General features: G+C 41.1%; 1 protein-coding gene and 2 non-coding genes across 3 annotated transcripts in view; all 3 read left to right on the plus strand.

The window, feature by feature from the left end:
- Positions 1-19364, plus strand: part of NOP58 (NOP58 ribonucleoprotein) — a 36069-nt gene extending 16705 nt beyond the window's left edge. The window contains exons 5-15 of the mRNA XM_025404927.1: positions 101-237; positions 3398-3462; positions 6627-6761; positions 7443-7588; positions 9570-9696; positions 12188-12351; positions 13900-14034; positions 14359-14420; positions 16780-16913; positions 18560-18699; positions 19089-19364. Coding sequence (XP_025260712.1) covers positions 101-237; positions 3398-3462; positions 6627-6761; positions 7443-7588; positions 9570-9696; positions 12188-12351; positions 13900-14034; positions 14359-14420; positions 16780-16913; positions 18560-18699; positions 19089-19139 — 1296 coding nt within the window. The 3' untranslated portion in view covers positions 19140-19364. The remainder of the gene's footprint in view (positions 1-100; positions 238-3397; positions 3463-6626; positions 6762-7442; positions 7589-9569; positions 9697-12187; positions 12352-13899; positions 14035-14358; positions 14421-16779; positions 16914-18559; positions 18700-19088) is intronic.
- On the plus strand, positions 7650-7737 carry LOC112636826. The gene has a single exon (XR_003122298.1). It is a non-coding gene; the product is annotated as a small nucleolar RNA SNORD11B (small nucleolar RNA).
- On the plus strand, positions 9844-9927 carry LOC112636825. The gene has a single exon (XR_003122297.1). It is a non-coding gene; the product is annotated as a small nucleolar RNA SNORD11 (small nucleolar RNA).
- Positions 19365-25946: the final 6582 nt, after the last annotated feature.

Below are 25946 nucleotides of genomic sequence, written 5' to 3' on the forward strand. Positions count from 1 at the left end.
CAGCCTGGGTGACAGAGCGATACACTGTCTCAAAAAATAATAATAACTACAGGTAAGTCTTCCTTTTCTTTATTTAATATAGATGTTCTTGTTCTCGTAGGAAAAGCTGAATCTCAGTTGTATCCATAGTCCTGTTGTTAATGAACTTATGAGAGGAATTCGTTCACAAATGGATGGATTAATCCCTGGGGTAGAACCACGTGAAATGGCAGCTATGTGTCTTGGATTGGCTCACAGGTGAGAATTACTGGAAAATAAAGTCAACTTACTTTTATTTGATAAGCACTTAACATAGCATTGTTCTAAGAATATTACAAATGTTCATTTGAACCTCATCAGAACCTTATGAAGACGATTATAGTACTATCCTCATTTATAGATGAAACTGATGCCCAAGGTCAGTACAGCTAGTAAGTGGTAAAGCCAGGGTTTGAACCCAGGCAGTCTGGCTCCATTGTCTGGATTCTGAAAACCTCAAAACCTCATCAAAGGAATTCTCTACTTCTCTGATCTTGGATCCCCTATTTCTTGGGCTTTCCTTCTTTTATCTCTGCTAAGTCATGCCACTCCTCCATCTACTTAATATTTCCCCAAATTCTGTCATCTGCTATGGTCTTATGGGGTAGGTGTGTATTTGTGTTTTGATTGTTTTACTCTGATATTTAATGAGGCAAAGAGGACTAGGTGCAGTGGCTCACCCCTGTAATCCCAACTCTGGGAGACCAGGAGTTTGAGACTAGCCTGGGACAACATAGCAAGACCTCATGTGTCTCTTTTTGTTTTGTTTTGTTTTGTTTTGTTTGAGACAGAGTCTTACTCTGTCACCCAGATTGGAGTGTAGCGGCGTGATCTCAGCTTACTGCAGCCCCTGCCTCCCAGGCTCAAGTGATTTTCTTGCCTCAGCTTCCGAGTAGCCAGGATTACAAGCGTGCAACACTACCACCCAGCTAATTTTTGTATTTTTAGTAGAGACGGGCTTTCACCTTGTTGGCCTGGCTGATCTTGAACTCCTGACCTCAAATGATCCACCCGCCTCAACCTTCCAAAGCACTGGGATTATAGGCTTCAGCCACCACGACTGGCCTCTTTTTTTTTTTTTTTTTGGAGACAGGGTCTCACTGTGTTGTTCAGGCTAGGGTGCAGCGGTGCAATCTTGCCTCGCTGCAGCCTTGACATCCTGGGATCAAACAGTGCCACCTCAGCCTCCCAAGTAGCTGGGACTACAGGTGCGTGCCACCATCCGTCGCTGGTTTTTTAACTTTTTGTAGAGACGGGATTTTGCCATGCTGCCCAGGCTGGAACTGCTAGGCTCAAGTGATCCACCTGCCTCAGCCTCCCAAAGTGCCGCTGCTACAGGTGTGAGCCACCATGCCCAGCCATGTCCCTATTTTTAATTGCATCTTAACCCTATCATATTTAATTAGAAGTCCCTTAGAATAGGCATTATTGTTATGTTGTGATATATCTGTTCATGAAAAGCATAATACTCTGGAATTGCACTACAGTTAACAGGGTTGTGAAGAAAGTAATGGTAGGTAGTTGCTCAAAACCTATGCAATTTTGTAATCAGTACTATCAAATAGTAATCCTAATAAAATTATTACCACAGTCCAAAAGACATCTTAAGTTCATATTAAAGAAACACTGCAGGCTGGGTGCAGTGGCTCACGCCTGTAATCCCAGCACTTTGGGAGGCCGAGCTGGGTGGATCACGAGGTTAGGAGATCGAGACCATGGTGAAACCCCGTCTCTACTAAAAATATGAATAATTAACTGGGCGCGGTGGCAGGTGCCTATAGTCCCAGCTACTCAGGAGGCCAAGGCAGGAGAATGGCATGAACCCAGGAGGTGGAGCTTGCGGTGAGCCGAGATTGCGCCACTGCACTCCAGCCTGGGTGACAGAGCAAGACTCCGTCTTAAAAAAAAAAAACAAAAAAAACAAAAAAAAACTACAATTAAAAAAGGTCTATTTAAAAAAAAAAAAAAAAGTCTATTTTAAAATTAAAAGGTGGGCATAGATTGAAAGGGTTGAAGCTGCTAAGTTAGTTAAGACTGAAAATGCACAAAGGTCAGGGAGAGCTTTGTAATAAGCATTTCTAAGAGAGAACAAATGGTGAAACTGAGTCACAAATCCAAACTTGGGTAAATCTGCATTGTGTATAGCAGTGGTTCTCTATCGAGGGCAATCAGATGTCCCCTCAGTGGGCGTTTGCCAATGTCCATAGACATTTTTGGTTGTCACAATTGGAGGTGGGGTGGGGTCTGCCACGAACATCTAGTGGATAAAAGTTAGGGATACTGCTAAAGGTCCTATAATGCACAGAGCAGCCCCTACAACAAGGAATTAGGCCCAAAATGTTAATTGTGCTGAGATGAAAAACATTTATATACAAACAATATTGTTACTCCACAGTTTTCTGTTTTCAGATGTTAAGAGTGCTGCAAAATTCTTTTTTTTTTTTTTTTTGAGACGGAGTCTCCCTCTGTTGCCCAGGCTGGAGTGCAGTGGTGCAATCTCGGCTCACTGCAAACTCCTCCTCCCGGGTTCACGCCATTCTCCTGCCTTAGTCTCCCAAGTAGCTGGGACTACAGGTGCTCGCCACCATGCCCGGTTAATTTTTTTGTATTTTTAGTAGAGACGGGGTTTCACCGTGTTAGCCAGGATTGTCTCAATCTCCTGAGCTCGTGATCCACCCGCCTCTGCCTCCCAAAGTGCTGGGATTATAGGTGTGAGTCACCGTGCCCAGCAAAGTTCTTAACTGGTAGTATAAAGCTTAATATGTTCTATAAAAGATTGCATGAACCAATATGGCTTGTTTTTGAGACGGAGTCTTGGCTGTGTTGCCCTGGCTGGAGTACAGTAGCACGCGATCTCAGCTCACTGCCACCTCTGCCTCCCCGGTTCAAGCGATTCTCCTGCCTCAGCCTCCACAGTAGCTGAGATTCAGGCATGCCCCATCATACCTGGCTAATTTTTGTATTTTTAGTAGAGACATGGTTTCGCCATGTTGGCCAGGTTGGTCTCGAACTCCTAACAGGTGGTCTGCCCACCTTGGCCTCCCAAAGTGCTGGGATTACAGGCGTGAGCCACCATGTCCAGTCCAATATGACTTTTGTATTACACAGCTTATTCTATTTGTCACTCATACATAAACTCATTCATGTTACAGAAATACAGGTGGTAGCAGTATACATAGTTTTTTGTGTTTTTTTAAGTGTGTATTTTCTCATCTTGCATGGTGCATTTCTACTTAGCTGATTTTTCTTCTTAGAAAAACCAATTATAGCTCTGACTACAGGCTGATTTGAGTGTAAAAAAAAAAAAAACTTTAAGGTGTTAATTTAAATGCTTTCCCTAGATGCTATCTTACTAATTTATTTTCCCCTTTTTTCCCAGCCTGTCTCGATATAGATTGAAATTTAGCGCTGATAAAGTAGACACAATGATTGTTCAGGCAATTTGTAAGTATAGTACATGCAAAGTCTGATTTGTTGCTCTGTCCTTCATGCGTTTTCATACTGTTGAAACTGTATCTTTTATGATTCTATCTGTTGAGAAAGAGAAAGGAGGCCAGGTGCCGTGGCTCACGCCTTTAATCCCAGCACTTTGGAAAGCCGAGGTGGGCAAATCACCTGAAGTCAGGAGTTCAAGACCAGCCTGGCCAACATGGCAAAACCCTGTCTCTACTAAAAATACAAAAAAATTAAATGTGCATGGTGGTGTGCACCTGTAATCCCAGCTACTCAGGAGGCTGAGGCAGGATAATCGCTTGAACCCAGGAGGCAGAGGTTGACTATTTGGAGATTATATGAATCACAGAGTTAACATTACGTTAATTAATTCATTTCTGTTTTTCCATGAAAATGTTAAAAACATAAGTGGAATCTTTGTAGTTGTATGTTCTGCTGTGTCATTAAATGATTTTTAGAAAGCTGAAAAGCTGCCAGGCACAGTGGCTCATGCCTGTAATCCCAGCACTTTGGGAGGCTGAGGCGGGAGGATCACCTGAGGTCAGGAGTTCGAGACCAGCCTGACCAACATGGAGAAGTCCCGTCTCTACTAAAAGTACAAAATTAACCAGACTTGGTGGTGCATGCCTGTAGTCCCAGCTATTTGGGAGACTGAGGCAGGAGAATCACTTGAACCCTGGAGGCAGAGGTTGTAGTGAGTCGAGACAGCGTCATTGCACTCCAGCCTGGGCAACAAGAGCAAATCTCCATCTCACAAAAAAAAAAAAAACCTCAAAATCTTAATCATATTTCTGTTTTAGAAATGCATTTGGCCTTGGCTCACGCCTATAATCGCAACACTTTGGGAGGCCAAGGCAGGTGGATCATCTGAGGTCGGGAGTTTGAGACCTGGCCAACATGGTAAAACCTAATCTTTAGTAAAAAAATACAAAAATTAGCTGAGCATGATGGTAGGCACCTGTAATTCCAGCTACTCAGGAGGCTGAGGGAGGAGAATCACTTGAACCCGACAGTTGGCAGTTGCAGTCGGCTGAGATCACACAATTTCACTCTAGCCTGGACAACATGAGCAGCACTCTGTCTCAAAAAAACAAAAAAGTATTCAGCTGGGCGCAGTGGCTCACACCTGTAATCCTAGCACTTTGGGAGGCCAAGACAGGTGAATTGCCTGCGCTCAGGAGTTCGAGAGCAGCCTGGCTAACATGGCGAAACCCTGTCTTCACTAAAAATGCAAAATAGTAGCCAGTTGAGGTGGTGTGTGCCTATAGTCCCAGCCACTTAAGAGGATGAGGAAGGAGAATCACTTGAACCCAGAAAGCAGAGGTTGCAGTGAGCTGAGATTGCGCCACTGCACTCCATCCTGGGTGATGGAGTTAGACTCTATCTCCAAAAAGAGAAAAAAAGAAATGTGTTCAAGCAGCAAGTCCTTTCCTAGATTTATACCCAAAAGAATTAAAAACAAGAACTCAGAGTTCCTTGTACACCAATGTTCATAACAGTGTTATTTACAAAACCAAACAGTGGAAACAACCCAGATACCTTTTTTTTTTTTTTTTTTTTTTTTTTGAGACGGAGTCTCGCTCTGTCGCCCGGGCTGGAGTGCAGTGGCCGGATTTCAGCTCACTGCAAGCTTCGCCTCCCGGGTTCACGCCATTCTCCTGCCTCAGCCTCCCGAGTAGCTGGGACTACAGGCGCCCGCCACCTCGCCTGGCTAGTTTTTTGTATTTTTTAGTAGAGACGGGGTTTCACCGTGTTAGCCAGGATGGTCTCGATCTCCTGACCTTGTGATCTGCCCGTCTCGGCCTCCCAAAGTGCTGGGATTACAGGCTTGAGCCACCGCGCCCGGCCCCAGATACCTTTTAACAGATGAATGGATGAACTGCCTTGTGGATGCAGCTTGAATGTCTCTAATCTGAAATTCAAAATGCTCTAAAATCGAAAACTTTTTTTGCTACCACACGAATCCACAAGTGGAAAACTCTACACCTGACCACATGTGATAGGCCACAGTCAAAACTTTGTTTTATGCACAAAATTATTTAAAATATTGTGTAAAACGGCCAGGCGCAGTGGCTCATGCCTGTAATCCCAGCACTTTGGGAGGCCGAGGCGGGCGGATCACAAGGTCAGGAGATCGAGACCATCCTGGCTAACACGGTGATACCCCGTCTCTGCTAAAAATACAAGAAATTAGCCGGGCGTGATGGCGGGCGTCTGTTGTCCCAGCTACTTGGGAGGCTGAGGCAGGAAAATGGCATGAACCCAGGAGGCAGAGCTCGCAGTGAGCCGAGACTGCACCACTGCACTGCAGCCTGGGCGACAGAGCGAGACTCCATCTCAAAAGAGTCCCATCCTCAAAATAACCTCACATGTGTTTGCAAATACTCTGAAATACCTCTGGTCCCGAGCATTTTGGATAACGTACACCCAGCCTCTACACACAGTGGAATGTCAGCCAGCCTTAAAAAGAAATGAAATTCTGACACACATTTCTTACGCTAAGTGAAATAGTCACAAAGTACTGCATGATTCTGCTTATATGAAGTACCTAAAATAGGTGAACTCAGAGACCGAAGTATAGAGATAACTAGAGGTTGGGGGGAAGGTGGGAATGAGTTACTATTTAATGGGTACAGAATTTTTCAGTTTCTGATGATAAAATTGCTCTGGAAATAGATAGTGGTAATGGTTGCATAACATCATAAATGTACTTAATGCTACTGAATAGTACACTTGAAAATGGTTGAAGTGTTATTGTTTTTTTATTTTTTATGACACAGTCTTGCTCTGTCACCCAGGCTGGAATGCAGTGGCATGATCTCGGCTCACTGCAGCCTCCACCTCCTGGGTTCAAGTGATTCTTCTGCCTCAGCCCTCTAGAGTACCTGGGGTTACAGACATGAGCCACCATGCCTGGCTAATTTTTGTATTGTTAGTAGTGACGGAGTTTCACCATGTTGGCCAGGCAGGTCTCGAACTTCTGACCTCATGATCTGCCTGTCTCGGCCTTCCAAAATGCTGGGATTACAGACATGAGCCACTGCACCCGGCCTGAAGTGTTAAATTTTATATTGTGTATATTTTACCATAATAAATCCCTTTAAGTTCCTGGTTTTCTTTTGTTTTTGTTTTTGTTTGTTTTTAATATACTACAGCTTTGTTAGATGACTTGGATAAAGAACTAAACAACTACATTATGCGATGTAGAGAATGGTACGGCTGGCATTTCCCTGAATTAGGAAAAATTATTTCAGATAATTTGACATACTGCAAGTGTTTACAGAAAGTTGGTGAGTAATTTGTTCATCCTTTAAGGCATTGAAAGTAAATGAATTTGATTGCATCCTAAAACATAACGTATAGCATTTTGTTAAGATTCCCAGGGTTTTTGCAATTTCTATGTATTTGGGAAATGTAGCAATTTAGTGTCTTAAATTTAAGAAACAAAATGAATTTTAACTTAGATTTTGATGGCCTATGACATGACATTAGTACTTAATACTAAATAGCTGTATTTAGTGTTACAGACAGGATTGCTGTCTCTACTGTTAATATACAGAGGAACTTGATTGTTGATTTTTTGTTAATGTGCAAAGGAACTTGATTGATTCATGGTTTACTTGACTTACAAATTACTGGCCCCAGCTTTAGTATAAAATTGTCTGTGACATTATTATTAGTCCTGTCTTTTTAAATTTTTGCTACTTATTTTCTGTAATAAGTTTTGTGGCATATTTTGTCTTGTTTTTACTCTGACTATTTTTTGGAGGAAGGTGTTGGGGAGACATTTCATGTCTAAACTTAAACCCTTAAATGAGGAAAACTATTATACTAGGTCAAACTTCTTCATTTTTTTGTTTTGTTTAGGCATCCTTTTCATTGGCTTTCTACTTTTTCTTTTGACTGTTTGCTGGATTTTATATAATTTGTTGAAGAGTGATTCTCCCTCATCCTCTGCAAACATTCCATAGGCGATAGGAAGAACTATGCCTCTGCCAAACTTTCTGAGTTGCTGCCGGAAGAAGTTGAAGCAGAAGTGAAAGCAGCTGCAGAGATATCAATGGGAACAGAGGTTTCAGAAGAAGATATTTGCAATATTCTGCATCTTTGCACCCAGGTAAATTTTACTTCTGGAGAATCTAGTTGTGGTGTTACCAGCTCTATAATACTAATTTTTCTGATGGCAATGATGATTTACACTTACTGTTGTTCACCTGATAACATAAATATGAGGGTGTTCAGTCACTACCTCATCTGATGCCATCATGATTTGTATACTTAAAAGGGGGAAATACATATTAAAAGGAAGTAATTTACAATCATCGTCTGAATAATGAATTAACCAAAAATCAATTAAGACGGCAGAGAAGACGCCGGGCGTGTTGGCTCACGCCTGTAATCCCTGCACTTTGGGAGGCCAAGGTGAATCACCTGAGGTCAGGAGTTTGAGACCAGCCTGACCAATATAATGAAACCCCATCTCTGCTAAAAATACAAAAATTAGCTGTGCGTGGTGGCATGCACCTGTAATCCCAGCTACTCAGGAGGCTGAGACAGAATCGCTTGAACTAGGGAGGTAGAGGTTGCAGTGAGCCGAGATGGCGCCATTGCATCCAACCTGGGCAAAAAGAGCAAAACTCCATCTCAAAAAAAAAACACAAAAAAGATGGCAGAGAATTATGGATTGAGCTTTTTAATTCTGAGTTTTATGTCTATATCTTGTGATTTTTTTTTTTTTTCTTTCAGATTTGAAGATAGTCATATGGGAATTAAAGAGAGCATGACACAAATGTTTATTGCTTAGAAACTTTTTTTTTTTGGGAGACAGAGTCTCACTCTATAGCCCAGGCTGGAGTGCAGTGGCACATTCTCAGGCTCATTGCTACCTCTACCTCCCAGGTCCCAGTTTAAGCGATTCTCCTGCCTCAGTCTCCCGAGTAACTGGGATTACAGGCACGTGCCACCATGCCCAGCTAATTTTTGTATTTTTAGTAGAGATGGGGTTTCACCATGTTGGCCAGGCTGGTCTTGAACTCCTGACCTTGTGATCCACCTGCCTCGACCTCCCAAAGTGCTGGAACTACAGGCGAGAGCCATTGGGCCTAGGAGCTGCTTAGCGCTTAGATTTTTTTTTTTTTTTTTTTTTTTGAGACAGAGTCTAGCCTGTCTCCCAGGCTGGAGTGCAGTGGCACGATCTCAGCTCACTGCAAGCTCCGCCTCCCAGTTTCATGCCATCTCTTGCCTCAGCCTCCCGAGTAGCTGGGACTACAGGCGCCTGTCACCAGGCCTGGCTAGATTTTTTTTGTTTTGTTTTTGTTTTTGTTTTTTTGATTTTTTAGTAGAGACGGGGTTTCACCGTGTTAGCCAGGATGGTCTTGATCTCCTAACCTCGTGATCCGCTCGCCTCGGCCTCCCAAAGTGCTGGGATTACAGGCATGAGCCACTGTGCCTGGCCTAGAATCTTCTAAAAGTACAGTTACATTTTCAGGCAGTGGACTAGGTGGTTTACATACATTACATAAGAAAGTCCTCACTACAGCCATTTTATAGAAAACTGATATTAGGATCACGACGTCACGAGATTGCACCACTGCACTCCAGCCTGGTGACAGAGCAAGACTCTGTCTCAAAAAACAAAAAGAAGGCCGGGCGCGGTGGCTCAAGCCTGTAATCCCAGCACTTTGGGAGGCCGAGGCGGGCGGATCACGAGGTCAGGAGATCGAGACCATCCTGGCTAACACGGTGAAACCCCGTCTCTACTAAAAAATACAAAAAACTAGCCGGGCGAGGTGGCAGCGCCTGTAGTCCCAGCTACTCGGGAGGCTGAGGCAGGAGAATGGCGTGAACCCGGGAGACGGAGCTTGCAGTGAGCTGAGATCCGGCCACTGCACTCCAGCCTGGGCGACAGAGCCAGACTCCGTCTCAAAAAAATTAAAAAAAAAAAAAAAAACAAAAAGAAAACTGATGTTAGGCATAGTTGATGTACCCAGGGTTGTGTAGCTGCTCTTTCATGATTGAGGGCTCCAGTGTTTTAGACAGGAATTTTATACTGTTTTTACTCATATGATATTTGTGACTCACTTTATTCCTTATACTAGGTGATTGAAATCTCTGAATATCGAACCCAGCTCTATGAATATCTGCAAAATCGAATGATGGCCATTGCACCCAATGTTACAGTCATGGTTGGGGAATTAGTTGGAGCACGGCTTATTGCTCATGCAGGTGATGGTTTTAATGTAATTTGTAAATATGAGTGTTTGAAGTATTTTCTGGTTAGGATTTTGTTTACATTTTTAAACCACAGCTATTAAAGAAATTTTAGCTAATAACACAAAAGTAGATGGTATGTAGGAGATCACTAAGGGCCAGGTGTTCAATGATGATTTCTATTTGTTTGCCTGATTTCCTTTTGGATAATGAAGGCATCTTTAGTCACTACCTCTTCTGAGACACTTGTAGTCCATTGTTAGAAGTTTGTTATGGTTAATTAGAATAATCAGATGCATGCTGAAGGATAAAACAGTTAACATTTTCATAATAAAAACTCACTAGACCTAGATTTGAATACAGTTTTAAGAAATCACTGTAGAGGATTTATGCCCTCAATTGATTATCTTAGTTTCACTATTGAGTGTGCGGATGTAATATGTTTGACTTTGAAAAATATTTTCAACAACTGATTTATAATAAAACTTTGTATATGTGTATGGCAGTATTATAAGGATGATATGCTATAATTAAAATGCTATGTAATTGAATACCTACAAATACAATGAAGTGCTGATTCATCATTTTTATGTTACTTGGAGAGATTGTCATAATCCATCAAAAAAGATCCTATATCATCTGCATCAGAGTGTTTAAAACAGCATAACTCCTTTTTTGTTTGTTGGTTTGAGACGGAGTTTCAGTCTGTTACACTGGCTGGAGTGCAGTGGCTCACTGCAACCTCCGCCTCCCGGGTTCAAGCAATTGTCCTGCCTCAGCCTCCTAAGTTGCTGGAATTACAGGCGTGCGCTGCCACCATGCCTGGCTAATTGTTACATTTTTAGTTGAGACAGGGTTTTTGCCATGTTGGCCAGGCTGGTCTCAAACACCTGACCTCAGGTGATCTGCCCACCTCGGCCTCCCAAAGTGTTGGGATTACAGGCATGAGCCACTGCGCCTGACCTGGCATATCCTTTAGCTGCATCATTAATCAAAGATTTCATTCAAGTGCCCTCAGCTATAAGATCAGATGATTTCATTGCCTCCACCCATTTTAGGTACAGCTAAACTTGTAGCAGTAAGCAATGGCAGGGGTTAATAGAAGTATGTGTTTGTTGGCCAGGCGTGGTGGCTTACACCTGTAATCCCAACACTTTGAGAGGCTGAGGTGGGTGAATCACCTGAGGTCAGGAGTTCGAGACCATCCTGGCCAACATGGTAAAATTCCATCTCTACTAATAACACAAAAATTAGCTGGCCTTGGTGGCGTGAGCCTGTAATCCCAGCTACTCGGGAGGCTGAGGCAGGAGAATCGCTTGAACCCAGCAGGTAGAGGTTGCAGTGAACCGAGATTGTGACATTGCACTCCAGCCTGGGCGACAAGAGTGAAACTCCATCTCAAAAAAAAGGAACTATGTATTTATTACACTTTTTAAACTATGTCTAGTGCTTAAATTCATAGCATTAATATTGAGTCTGTTTTCTGACAATAAATATTCTATTCAGCATATCCAACTAAGCAGCATGTTGATAACAATAGTCCCCAGCTATTTATGGGGATATATTCTAAGCTCTCCCTTCCAAGGATGTTTGAAACAGAGGATAGTACTGAACCCTATACTGTATATACTGTTTTTTCCTAAACATACATATCTACAATAAAGCTTAATTTATAAATTAGGTACAGTGGGATATGAACAACAGTAATAATAGAACAGTTATAACAATATTCCAGCAGCCAGGTGCAGTGGGTCACACCTGTAATCCCAGCACTCTGGAAGGCCGAGGAGGGTGGCTCACAAGGTCAGGAGTTCAAGATCAGCCTGGCCAAGATGGTGAAACCCTGTCTCTACTAAAAATATGAAAAAAATTAGCTGGGCGTGGTGGTGGGCGCCTGTAATCCCAGCCACTCAGGAGGGTGAGGCAGATAATTGCTTAAACCTGAGAGGCAGAGGATACAGTGAACCAGGGTCGTGCCACTGCACTCCAGCCTGTGCGACAGCAAAACTCCATCTCAAAAAAAAAAAAAATATGCCAGCATAACTATTTTTGTGCATTGTTTACTTGAATATAAGCTCTGCAGTACTACTGCACCACAGAGAGGGCTACAAAAGTGATTAATGGGTAGATAGGGATGGCGGGGGAGCTGAGTGGGGCGGCAAGAGACTTAAAACCTAGTATTCCTGTGTGTGACATTTATGTCACTCCTGTAGTACACTAATGAAATATAGAATGGTACTACCATCTCTCAGGTGAATAGAGACATTGGACTTAATAAGCTTAACCTTCAGTTTGTCCTAGGCATTCATTGCAAACCTGCTTGTGCTAATGAAGCAATGACAAATGAAACATCAAAGTTTTTAGGGAATTCTGGATTATAGAATTCTATATTATATGTGATTTTTATTTATTGTGGTGGCTATAATATTGTATAGGTCTTTTGTTTTAGTACATGGAACATTCATATATTTGAAGGTGCATTCTTTGTAACTTTTTTCTTTTATAGGTTCTCTTTTGAATTTGGCCAAGCATGCAGCTTCTACCGTTCAGATTCTTGGAGCAGAAAAGGCACTCTTCAGAGCCCTCAAATCTAGACGGGATACCCCTAAGTACGGTCTCATTTATCATGCTTCACTCGTAGGCCAGACAAGTCCCAAACACAAAGGAAAGGTGTGTTACAGGGTTTTGTTTTGTTCTTGAGGTTGGACTTCTTCATTTTTTACAACCCTTTTTTCTTCTGTAGTACACATTAAATCTTTCTATTGTCTCTTTCTCGTTAGAGGATGGTGAGTTATTTAAATAAAAAGCACTTTGTGTACACTGAAGGATAAAGTTAGAAGAAATTGTTATTTGTTGATTTAAAGCCAGTTTCTTCATTGTGTTAGTACTTTTTTTTCCCCTAGGATCTCCCTGTGGTTGGCACACTGAAAATATTATCTCTGGCAGGAAAAAAAAAAATCTGACATTTATGAATCATAAACAATAGTATATGCATTATGCTAAAACACTTTGACAGAATTCACTAAACCATTTTTTTTTTTTTTTTTTGAGACGGCGTCCTGCTCTGTTGCCAGGCTGGAGTGCAAGTGGCTTGATCTCGGCTCACTACAACCTCCACCTCCTGGGTTCAAGCAATTCTCCTGTCTCAGCCTCCTGAGTAGCTGGGACTATAGGCATGTGCACACCTGGCTAATTTTTGTATTTTTAGTGGAGACGGGTTTCACCATGTTGGCCAGGCTGGTCTCGAATTCCTGACCTCGTGATCCACCCACTTTGGCTTCCCAGAGTGCTGGGATTACAGGTGTGAGCACCCGTGCCCATCCTAAATCTTTAGTAGCCTTATGAGATGTAGGTATCTGTTTTACAGATCATGAAACTGAGGCTTAGACAAGTTAAGTACTTTCAATGTTTTTGAAAGATGTGTTGTTTAACAGAACTAAACTGAAATTTGATAAAATTTAGAGCAGAGTGGTGAAGGGAAATAAAGGGTGCAATAAAATAAAATGTTAATTAGGTTGAAAAAGAACCCACACTTTTTATTATTCATTTATTTATTTATTTTTTGAGACGGAGTCTCTTTCTGTCGCCCAGGCTGGAGTGCAGTAGTGCGATCTTGGCTCACTGCAACCTCCACCTCCTGAGTTCACACCATTTTCCTGCCTCAGCCTCCCGAGTAGCTGGGACTACAGGTGCCCGCCACCACTCCCAGCTAATTTTTTGTGTTTTTAGTAGAGACGGGTTTTCACCATGTTGGCCAGGATGGTCTCGATCTCCTGACCTCGTGATCCACCCGCCTCGGCCTCCCAAAGTGCTGGGGTTACAGGCGTGAGCCACTGTGCCCAGTCAGAACCCACACATATTTAAGATTGTTATGGGGAAAAAGATGCACTTGTTGTGAATGACCTCAAGGCACAGAACTAATGTCAGTGAGTAGAAAGTAAAGTTATTTTACAAAATCCAGTTTGAGCTAATTTTTGACAGGAACTGCTATAAAATCTTTTCAGCCACAGAATTGGTGGTGATGTATGGCCATTAGATTGTGGCAAAGATTGAAATACGATGGATGATTTGAATTGTATGATTCATAATAGTTTTGTAACTCCTGATTTTAAAACATCCTGGAATAAATGTGATAATTTGCTGGAACTGTTTCATGAGCCAGTTATTGAGGATTTTACATCTGAACATGGAATATAGTTCTTCATGTTTTTCTATTAGATTTCTCGAATGCTGGCAGCGAAAACTGTTTTGGCTATCCGTTATGATGCTTTTGGTGAGGATTCAAGTTCTGCAATGGGAGTTGAGAACAGAGCCAAATTAGAGGCCAGGTTGAGAACTTTGGAAGATAGAGGGGTAAGAATACCACATCATGCCTATTCCAGAAGTATTAAACTGTCAAAAGTTAATAAGTTGAGTAAATTTATGAAGTTACTTTATCTGCTAAACAGTTTTATGATCCTTGTTAGTATGTCTAAAGTATTCTTTTTGTGCCTACTATTAACAATTGCTATTATTTACCAAGAATTGATGTATACAATAGCATTTGCCATTAGGGTATGCTTTTCAAAATAACAAAAAATAGCAGAAATTGTTTGCTGGCCCACTGATTCACTAGACTGTTTAGTGTATTATAAAGTGACTTAGAATTGTATTTGTAATTTTTCCTTTTCGTCTTAGATAAGAAAAATAAGTGGAACAGGAAAGGCATTAGCAAAAACAGAAAAATATGAACACAAAAGGTGAGTACATTTAAGTGACAATGGGGTGAATAGTTTTTTTAAATGTTAATTATTGACAGCGATTTGTAAATTTCACTTTGATGTGCCCATAGTTTTTCAAATTTATTTAATTGACAAAAATTGTTTATTGTGTACATGTTATTTTGGAAAATGTGCACATTGAGGAATGATTAAGTCAAGCTCATTAACATGCATTGTCTTACATACTTTTTTTTGTAGTGAGGACACCTTAAAATCTACTTAGCAATTTTTAAGAATATAACACATTGTTAACTGTAGTTAACCATGTTGTGCACCCCTAATTTTTTTCCGTGCCATTTAGTTTTCCACCTTAACTTCTAGTTTTCATTCATATACGTATTTATTCATTTCCAGATATTGATAGTAAATTTTTAAATCTAAGGTTTCTCTATAATATGTTCTTTATCAAAAAGTTCATTCAGCCGGGCATAGTGGCTCCTGCCTGTAATCCCAGCACTTTGCGAGGCCGAGGCGGACAGATCACCTGAGGTCAGGAGTTCAACACCAGCCTAGCCAACGTGGTGAAACCCCGTCTCTACTAAAAATACAAAAAACTATCTGGGCGTGGTGGTGGGCGCCTGTAATCCCAGCCACTTTGGAGGCTGAGGCAGGAGAATCGCTTGAAACCCGGGAGGCGGAGGGGTGCAGTGAGCTGAGATTGCGCCATTCCACTCCAGCCTGGGCAACAAGAGCAAAACTCCGTCTCAAAAAAAAGTTCATTCAGAGTTAGTCCCTACAGAAAACTATTTTGTAAAAAGTATAAAGACAGAAAACAAGTCTAAAAATGGCTGAGGCATGATAAAGCATTCAAACTTAACTATCAGATTAACAAAAGATTTGTATGTGGAGGGGTATTTGGCTTATTATTTGAGGTAATGCTCAATGCTGGTGAGGTTGTCATGGTGGAGGCAGAATGTGGTATAGCTATTCTAGGAAGCCATTTCACAGTATGTATCAAGATTCTTCAAAATGTTCCCAGTCATTACCCAATAAATTATACTTTCAGGGCTCATAAACCTTCAAGAATTTATTTATTTATTTGGTTCTTTAATTTTATTTATTTATTTATTTATTTTTTTGAGATGGAGTCTCTCTCTGTTGCCAGGCTGGAGTGCAGTGGCGTGATCCTGGCTCACTGCAACCTCTGACTCCCCGGTTCAAGAGATTCTCCTGCCTCAGCCTCCCAAGTAGCTAGGATTACAGGCATATACCACCACATCCAGCTAATTTTTGTATTTTTAGTAGAGCCGGAATTACACCATGTTGGCCGGGATGGTCTCGATCTCCTGACCTCATGATCCACCTGCCTCGGCCTCCCAAAGTGCTAGGATTACAGGTGTGAGCCACAGCGCCTAGCCTCCTTCAAGAATTTTAATAGTAAAATCTTACACTATAAGTGGATAAGGAGAGCAATATATAGTAACATTAGCAATTATAAATACATATTTAAGTATAATTAGTGTGTTCTGGAAGGAAATCAAATGTGTTTCTGTGGGCATTCACATTTTCTTTTTTGTGAATTTTCCAAGCTTTCTACAATAGCCATACATTCTGCAATATTTACAGTCTGTAACTTACTATCTCTAGTTGACAAACATGGGTCTTTGTTTCTTAAATTGTAAATGCCTTTAACCTTTAAAAATTAAATAGTCATGCAGTTTACAAATCTGCTTAAGAAACAGAACATTTTTTAACTTGTTTTGAACCAATTTTTTTAATGTTCCTGTGCAATTAATGCTTTTTACTTTAAACATATGCAGTTAAAGCATCAGTTCACATTTTAGGCACTCATTTCAGTATTTTCTTCCTGCTTACATTAGAACAAAAGCAAATGTTGGGTTCTAAGGAATCTTTTCCATGTGTATGTATTTGTATCCTTTCTTGTTCTGCTTGTGATCTTGTGATGAAGACTTCTATACTAAGCTTGGTTTAGATTTTTTGTTTTGCTTTTTTTTTTTTTCCTCCATTTAATTGCGCAGTGTTCTGAAAGTTGGATTGGTTCATTTTTCACTTTCTAGTTAGGTGTGAAGACATTTTCTTCTTTCATTTCCCCCATGCTGATTGAGTGTTTTCCTGTACCATAGTAACTACATTGATTACTAAATCAGAATTCATTTAGCTCACCACTTCTCTTGAATGTGATTGACCTACTTGAAAAATATTAATACCTTTAACTTTTGGAAACTATTAGTCTTCATAAACTACCCCAAAGCCACTAAAATGAAACAACATTGTGTGCTTATGTAAGTATTATCTAATGGCATTTTCTTTATCTCTTGAGAATTATTTCAATTACAGATGCTTGTAGAGATTTTCTAAAACTTTTTGGGTCTTTCAGTGAAGTGAAGACGTACGATCCTTCTGGTGACTCCACACTTCCAACCTGTTCTAAAAAACGCAAAATAGAACAGGTAGATAAAGAGGATGAAATTACTGAAAAGAAAGCAAAAAAAGCCAAGATTAAAGTTAAAGGTTAGTTTGAATTTTTTTTAACACAACTTATACTCATTTCTTTAGAACTATGGATTTTGTGAGTCTTACAAGTACATGCCATTGCACTTTATTATAAAACTGCTCGTTGAACGCTAATGGTGTTTTAATAATGCCATGATGTTCTCTGGGAATGATATTGTTAAATTTATCGGACTTCACAGAGGAAATGTGAGAAGTTTAGTCAAATTAGGTATTTTACTAAGAGTACCTAAACTTCAGTTTCTACTACATGAACTATTTTGAGAATTAAGAGAAAAAAGGAATGTGTTTTCTAAATTGGTTGTTGAAAATTTTTTGTTTTATAGTTATATGGAATTGATGGAACAGTGATTTTCTTCATTGTTTCTGTTATCTGGAGTGGACTAGAAGGAACACATACTGGTAGCCTGCCGTCATAGTTAAAATATCCAGTAGGTGCTCACCAGTTAACTAGGCTGTCTTGTGAAGTTGATAAGCAGGGGTCCCATTATTAGTTAAACCTGGGTTTCTTGAACACCTACTAGCAAGTCTAGCAAAAGAGTAAAGCATTAACACAATGATTGCTTTAACTTGGTTTCTAAGTAGCTTAGTGGTCAAAAGTGTATGTTCTACAAATGTGGATAGTATACTTGATAGAGAAGTAATTTATTTAACTTTTACGCTTCTTTTTATTGAAAAGTAAGGAGATCCCTAAACCCATTAGTAGCATTTGAGGCACCAAACTCTGTCTTTTGTATCCTCAATTGTGTATCCAATAAGCTTTTCCGATTTATCTGTCAATTTTTCATCCCACAGTTTCCCCCCTTTTTTCCCCCCGCCCACAAGACAGAGTCTTGCTCTGTCACCCAGGCTGGAGTTCAGTGGCGTGATCTCAGCTGACTGCAACCTCCGCCCCCTGGGTTCAAGTGATTCTCCTGCCTCATCCTCCTGAATAGCTAGGATTACAGGCATGTGCCACCAGGCCCAGCTAACTTTTTTTGTATTTTTATTAGAGACAGGATTTCACCATGTTGGACAGGCTGGTCTTGATCTCCTGACCTCAAGTGATCCTCCCGCCTCAGCCTCCCAAAGTGCTGAGATTACAGGTGTGAGCCACTGCACCCAGCTGGTCACTGAATGTCTAATGATAGCTACGTGTTGAGTCCTTATTGTAATGTGTGCTAAGCATTATACTTTGTACTTTCTATGCATCATCTTTTTAAGTCTCGGTAACAATCCAGTAAGATAAGACATTCTTAAGTTTTATAGATGAGGATATGTAGTTTTACCAGGGGTAAATACAATTTTTCAGGGTTGTAGAGAGTAGACTAAACCCAGGCCTTCTGACTTCAGAGTGCAAGCTCTTAACCATTTCTAATATAATTGACTCTCTTCCCAATAATGATTGGAGATCAGATGACTGTTGTTTTAATCCTGATTTTTATACATGATTTCATGCTCGTGAGAAAATTGCCTGAGCTCTATCTGTATCGTTTGTTAAAGTTAGTGGTAGGCCTTGGAGAACCTTCCCAATTATAAAATAAACAAAACAAACATTGGGTAGTTGATGAGAATGACAGAAAAAAACCTAGGACTCAAACGTTTTTGGAAAGAGTGAGATCTGATATAGTGTTAATTTTTTGTGCCTTTACACTTACTCTATTCAGTTGAAGAAGAGGAAGAAGAAGAAAAAGTGGCAGAAGAAGAAGAAACATCTGTGAAGAAGAAGAAGAAAAAGGGTAAAAAGAAACACATTAAGGAAGAACCACTTTCTGAGGAAGAACCATGTACCAGCACAGCAATTGCTGTATGTTTGTTTTTAATTATCGATGTTCACTTGGAGGGGCCAGTTCTCCACATTTCAATCTATTTTCTATATCAGAAATGAGCAGGCATTTTAAAAAATGGTTTTCATTGATGGGGAGGTAAAAGTGAAATGGCTTTGTTGTATTTATATTATAAAAGGCCATTTCCCAAATCTAGAATTTATTACTAAAAATTGAGTTTGCATTGAGAGGAAGAGTATGATTTGCTGAAACGTACTTTTATAGGTGGGGTTTTTATATTTTCAATTTTAATCTTTTCCCTGAATTTGTTTTCAAGGGAAACAGATTGATTTTGCATTTTATGAAGAAAAGTGATTAGTCACCCATACAATTACAGCTCTTTCAAAGCATTCTTGTTGGCTATTTTCAGAGTCCAGAGAAAAAGAAGAAAAAGAAAAAAAAAAGAGATAACGAGGATTAACAGAAAGGAATTACAAGTGTATCACCTGGACACATCATGCTTAAGATTCAACTGGGAGCATACCAGGGATGCTCTCTAACATAACCAAGGGAAGGTTCAGTAAAACAAAGTGATTTATCATCTCTAACTTCAAACCTATTTGTGTCTTGACATCAACTCTGTTAACCTTATGTCATCATTTCTTAGAGTCTTTGATATACAAATAAAATTTTCTTTGTATTTTAAGACAATTTTGTGATCTCTTTATATCTTGAGTAGAGAATCTTTGGCTCTTTCTGTAGTTTGCCATGTGATGATTATTGTTTTGATAATTATAACTGAAAAGTGAGAGTTTTTTTGAAATTTGACCTTTTGGAAGGCAGTGACTAAGTGGACCAATTCAAGAACCCTACTCTAATGTGTTTCTTTTGCCTTTTTGGACTACTTTTTATTTTCCACCTATTGTCTTTCTACCTCTCTTTATTTAAATATTGTTTCTTGTTCAAATTTTAAAATTAGGTGAGCAAAACATTTTAGTATCTGTTCAGAAGGGTGGGAGACAGTATCCCTACCTTTATTGTTTGCAATTGTAAAAGGCACACCGAAATAATTCTTAATACCCTGATTTGTTTTTAAAGTAGTCAACCTGAAGTGACTTTTTTAAAGGTTGTACAAAGTGATCATAAAGAATGGAGAATAGAGAAAAAAAAATAAGAAAAAAAAAAGTGCCAGTGGGAATGAGGTATAAAAAAGTAGGACAGTAGAATGCCAAAGAGAAACCTTTATTTCTGAGTGGTAGTGTTTAAAGCCTGGTAGACCTTATAGTCATGAGAGTCATGAGTTTTATAGCACTGTTACGTATTGCCAGTTTGTATATGTCATAGGCATCTTACTAAAGCCCAATTCAGTAAACGCTGTTGGTGGGTGGAAACTAGAATGACTATGGCTTTTGAGTTCCACCTTTGCTTTTCAAGTCAACAGCCCCTCTTTGGTTTTCTCATTTCTAAATCACAGATAATGGTCAATTTTATCTCTCCCAACTGATTTGTAGAAAATGAAATGACATAAACTTTCAGAGATGTTACTAGGCTTCAAATTTAATTTGCTTGAAATAAATATTGATAAAATACATGCAGCCATCCCTAGACAAAATTACATAATAAAGCTGGTTATCTTGTTCCCAGGAGAGCATTGTCATTTTTGCATCACCCACTTGTACCGCAGATACATTCCTAATTTAGGACAAAACGGACTTAGTTTATGACTGACTTTTGATGAAAATGGCCTAACCACCTACCCAGATGTACAGTCAAAAGGTTTACATGCAAAACAAGATAGGTTTTTGAGAAACCTAAATAATAGACTTCTAGTTATTTGAATAATCTTCTGCAGGCCCAGAGAAAGCATAGTTAAATCCTGCAGCAACCACCTCTCATAAGGTCTGAAGGCTTAATTGTTTAAAACACTAACCAAAAGGTAGGTTCTTATTCTTCTTGGTACTATTGAAGCACTTCTGATAAAGAGCCTTGTGAACTTAGTTTGAAATCGGAAACTCGGGTGACTTTTATATACCTAGTTTTGATTAGTAAATTTGAAGAATTTCTGTGGCTGCACCGCAAAACTCTGCTGAAAACTTACTGATTCTCCATTTCCCTTCAAAAATGGAAATTTCTATTTTCCAGTTTGAGCTCCTGTATCTGTCCATTGCCTTCTGGCTCCTCAGCACGATTACACGGCCCTTGAGTGAGCTGTCCTCTCTCCTCCAACTTCAGTGCTGTCCCAGGGCTCTTTTAGAAAAAGATTTGTTTGCTGCCCTTGATGGGTTCTCTGATCCATCTGTTGCTTCTCTGTGACCATTTTCAGACTTGGCTCAGGCTCATCCTTTATCCCAACTGTACCCCTTAGAATAACATGGAGTAGGGCCAAATGTCTCAAACCCTAACTAGTGTGCATAGGAATTATCTAGAGACCTTGCTTGATAAAATGTAAATCTGATGCTCTATTAGTGCCGCCACAGCAGAAAAAAAAATGCAGGTCTGGGTTGGAGCCCAAGATGTCCTCATTTTTCACAAGCTCAGGTGGTGCTAGATGAGGGTCCATGTGCATGGTAGCAAAGTACTAGGATAAATTACTTAAACTCTCAGAACCTGTTTGCTTATCTGAAACTGGATTTCTCTGAGAATTACGTGAGATAATGCTTGTGAAGAAGTTTATGTGGTAAAGTCAAGATTTAACCCTTAGCTACTTGGGAGGCTGAAGCAGGAGGATTGCTTGAGTCCAGGAGGTTGGGGCTGCAGTGAGCCGTGGTCACACCACAGCACTCCAGTCCGGGTGACAGAGCCAGACTCTGTCTCTTAAAAAAAATTTAGCCAGGCGCGATGTCTCATGCCTGTAATCCCAGCACTTCGGGAGGCTGAGGTGGGCTGATCACAAGGTCAGGAGATCAAGACATCCTGGCTAACATGGTGAAACCCCATCTCTACTAAAAATACAAAAAAAAATTAGCTGGGCGAGGTGGCGGGTGCCCGTAGTCCCAGCTACTCGGGAGGTTGAGGCAGGAGAATGGCGTGAACCTGGAAGGTGGAGCTTGCAGTGAGCCGAGATGGTGCCACCGCACTCCAGCCTGGGTGACAGAGCGAAACTCAGTCTCAAAAAAAAAAAAATTTTTTAAAGAAGTGCAGTTGATTCTTGAACAATAAAGGACTAGGGGGCCTGACCCCTGCACAGCTGAAAATTTTGCATATGACTTATGATTCCCCCAAAACTTAACTGCTAACAGCCTACTATTGACCAGAAGCCTCACCAATAACAAAGCCAAAACACATTATGTGTGTTATGTATTATTTACTGTATTCTTACAGTAAGCTAGAGAAAAAAGTGTTGTTATTAAGTGGAAGTGGGTGATCATAAAGATCTTCATACTTGTTTTCATGTTGAGTGGGCTAAGAAGAAGAGGTGTTAGTCATGCTATCTCGGGTGGCAGAGGCGGAAGAAAATCTGTTATGTGTCAGGGATCAACTGTAAATTAGAATGGTGGTTCCTAAAACACCTGGAGGTTGAAAGAGTAAGTGTCTGATTTAGTGGGTATAGGGTAGAGCCCAAGAATTTCCATTTGTTACAGATTCCAGTTGATAGTTGGGGGACAGTACCTGGACCACTGTACTACAAGGACTCCCTTCTTTTACCTTGCCTAGCCCTATACTTCTCCAAACTAAAACCTAACTTGATGGTCAAGAAATCAGGCCTGCCCATTTTGTCCACATGAAAAGCACCAGAAAACCAGCGTCAGGCCTGAGTTGTGCTGTTGCACTGTAGGTAATTGAGCACCCTAGAGGGCTAGACAATCAGATCAATGCTCTTCCTACATAGAAAACGCAAGCTTGAATGGGTACAAGAAATAATCACTAGCATTGTTTCCTGGCCATAAGAATTTGCTCTTGGTGGCCGGGCGCGGTGGCTCAAGCCTGTAATCCCAGCACTTTGGGAGGCCGAGACGGGCGGATCATGAGGTCAGGAGATCGAGACCATCCTGGCTAACACGGTGAAACCCCGTCTCTACTAAAAAATACAAAAAACTAGCCGGGCGAGGTGGCGGGCGCCTGTAGTCCCAGCAACTCGGGAGGCTGAGGCAGGAGAATGGCGGGAACCCGGGGGGCGGAGCTTGTAGTGAGCCGAGATCCGGCCACTGCACTCCAGCCTGGGCGACAGAGCGAGACTCCGTCTCCAAAAAAAAAAAAAAAAAAAAATTTGCTCTTGAAGGAACAAACTTAATTGCTGATACTGCAAGTGTTCTATGTATATTTAGTATTAAATAAAAGGGAAAAAACTTAGTCTTTTTGTTTCTTTTTTTGAAACAGAGTTTTGCTTTTGTTACCCAGGCTGGAGTGCAATGGCGCAATCTCGGCTCACTGCAACCTCTGCCTCCCGGGTTCAAGCAATTCTCCTGCCTCAGCCTCCCGAGTAGCTGGGATTACAGGCATGCACCACCAGGCCTGGCTAATTTTGTATTTTTAAGACAGATGGGGTTTCACCATGTTGGTCAGGCTGGTCTCAAACTCCTTACGTCAGGTGATCCACCCGCCTCAGCCTCCCAAAGTGCTGGGATTACAGCTGTGAGCCACCGTGCCTGGCCCCATTGTGTTGTTTATTAAAGTTTGTGAGAACAATACCAGAATTAAAGCACCACAAAACATACAGCAAAAAGTGTACATGCAATGCAAAATCATCTGAAAAATGTCAGAAGATAAATTCATGCCCTATTCCTGACATTGTGCATGTGGCTAAGCATTGCTTAGTCTTGCTTTAATTAGCTAAAATTCTAAGGAGTCTGATATGACTAGTTGAAAGAAAATTATCAATTTAGCATCAAATTTTTATTTATACTAGACTCACGATATCTTCATATCCAAGTGTCTTCTATTTAGTATTTTTGAGTGCTTCCAAATTTTTTTTTGTAGGCTGCAGTGAATGCCTTTGAACATTTATCTATCTTCATGTATTTGCATTTCCATAGGATAATTTTCAGATGTATAATTACTGTGTCAAAGGGGATATAAGTAAAATAATGTCAGTTTGCCTCCAAAAGAATGTCGTAATTTACACTCCAATAGCATTAAAAGAAAGCTCATATGTCAGGAACCGTCTCATAATCATCTTTTTATTAGCATCTATTCCAGTCCCCTGCTCACTAGCGATTTTTCATATAGTAGTAAACAATGTTTTAAAATATTAATTTGAACTTAGTGGCTTTAAACCTGGATAATTTTCCTCTCACAATGCTGTGGTCCATGATGTACAAGAAGATTCCATTTATCAGTACAGCATTGAAATCATCTTCAAGCTTATATACTCCCACCTAGCCTTGTGCTGCTAACCCAAAGGGTATTTGTGTAAATAGAGAAATTTTTTTTTTTTTTTTTTTGAGACGGAGTCTCGCTCTGTCGCCCAGGCTGGAGTGCAGTGGCCGGATCTCAGCTCACTGCAAGCTCCGCCTCCCGGGTTCACGCCATTCTCCTGCCTCAGCCTCCCGAGTAGCTGGAACTACAGGCGCCCGCCACATCGCCCGGCTAGTTTTTTGTATTTTTTTTAGTAGAGACGGGGTTTCACCGTGTTAGCCAGGATGGTCTCGATCTCCTGACCTCGTGATCCGCCCGTCTCAGCCTCCCAAAGTGCTGGGATTACAGGCTTGAGCCACCGCGCCCGGCCGAGAAATATTTATTTTTTTTAAAGATGGGGGTCTCACTATGTTGCCCTGATCTTGAAATCCTGGCCTCAAGTGATCCTTCTACCTCAGCCTCTGGAGTAGCTGGGACTACATGCACAAGCCACTGCACCCAGCTGTTGGAGCATTTTAGTAGCCTGAAGATAATTGGAATCTTGTCATTGGAAAAAATAAATAGTTTGAGTCTAGCAGTGAGTTGTGCTTGCTACCCCTGTGGAGACAGATTGGAGTAGCAGCTCACTGGAGGTTTCTCACGAAGCCTGGGGACCCAAGGCTGGTACTTGCTACTTTGATTTAAACCAAGCCCCCAAACCTGGCAAGCCACCAAGCAGTAGCTAGCTTTGGAAGTGGCTGCCTGGAAATTCCTGGCCTACAGTGTTGAGACAAAGGGCCCCTAGTACTCAGCTGGTCATGACATCCATTTGCATACCAACTCCTATGTCACAGCAGCAAATGCAGCCTTCAAAGTTGGAAGGTAAACTGTTACTAGGATAGCTGTGAATGTATCCTGTATAAAAGGAACCAAAGCTGAACAAACTGTCATAAAAACTACAGCCCTTGATTACTCAAGGTGTCACAATACTTGAGAGCTAATGGCTGTAAATGAGACAACATGGAGCATGACATCACATTCGTCAAAAATTTGATCTGTTGTCAGGGGAATAGAAGATTTTAGAGTTAAAAGGAATCCAGGAAATCGCCTATATACAATGAAGACTCAGACCCAGAGAGACCTTTATACATGCACCCAGCGTGCTGGTGCATTCCAAAGACATTAGGCCTGTCTTTTCTCTTAGAAAACAATTTCTTTTCCTTTTTGTTTTTTTTTTTTTTTTTGAGACGGAGTCTCGCTCTGTCACCCAGGCTGGAGTGCAGTGGCGCAATCTCGGCTCACTGCAAGCTCCGCCTCCCGGGTTCACGCCATTCTCCTGCCTCAGCCTCCTGAGTAGCTGGGACTACAGGCACCCACTACCGCGCCCGGCTAATTTTTTGTATTTTTAGTAGAGACGGGGTTTCACCGTGGTCTCGATCTCCTGACCTTGTGATCCGCCCGCCTCGGCCTCCCAAAGTGCTAGGATTACAGGCGTGAGCCACCGCGCCCGGCCTTCTTTTGGTTTTTTTGTTTGTTTGTTTTTGGTTTTTTTTTTTTTGAGAAGGAGTTTCACTCTTATTGCCCAGGCTGGAGTGCAATGGTGCGATCTCGGCTCACCACAACCTCCGCCTCCCAGGTTCAAGCGATTCTCCAGCCTCAGCCTCCCTAGTAGCTGGGATTACAGGCATGTGCCACCACGCCCGGCTAATTTTGTATTTTTAGTAGAGAAGGGGTTTCTCCGTGTTGGTCAGGCTGGTCTCAAACTCCCGACCTCTGGTGATCCGCCCACCTCAGCCTCCCAAAGTTCTGGGATTACAGGCGTGAGCCACCGCGCCTAGCCAAAAGCAATTTCTTTTATTGAAAGTTTACACATTTAATTCAGCTTTTAGGTTGGTCTTTTAGGTTTCAGTTTACAGAAAAAGCATCATAGGAAACAATCAGATCCAAAATGTGCAACGTTAAAGTCGAATAATTAAGAACGCAGGGAAGAGAGCCAGCCGAGGTGACCCACGCC

This window comes from Theropithecus gelada, chromosome 12 (assembly GCF_003255815.1).
Source record: "Theropithecus gelada isolate Dixy chromosome 12, Tgel_1.0, whole genome shotgun sequence".
NCBI lineage: Eukaryota > Metazoa > Chordata > Mammalia > Primates > Cercopithecidae > Theropithecus > Theropithecus gelada.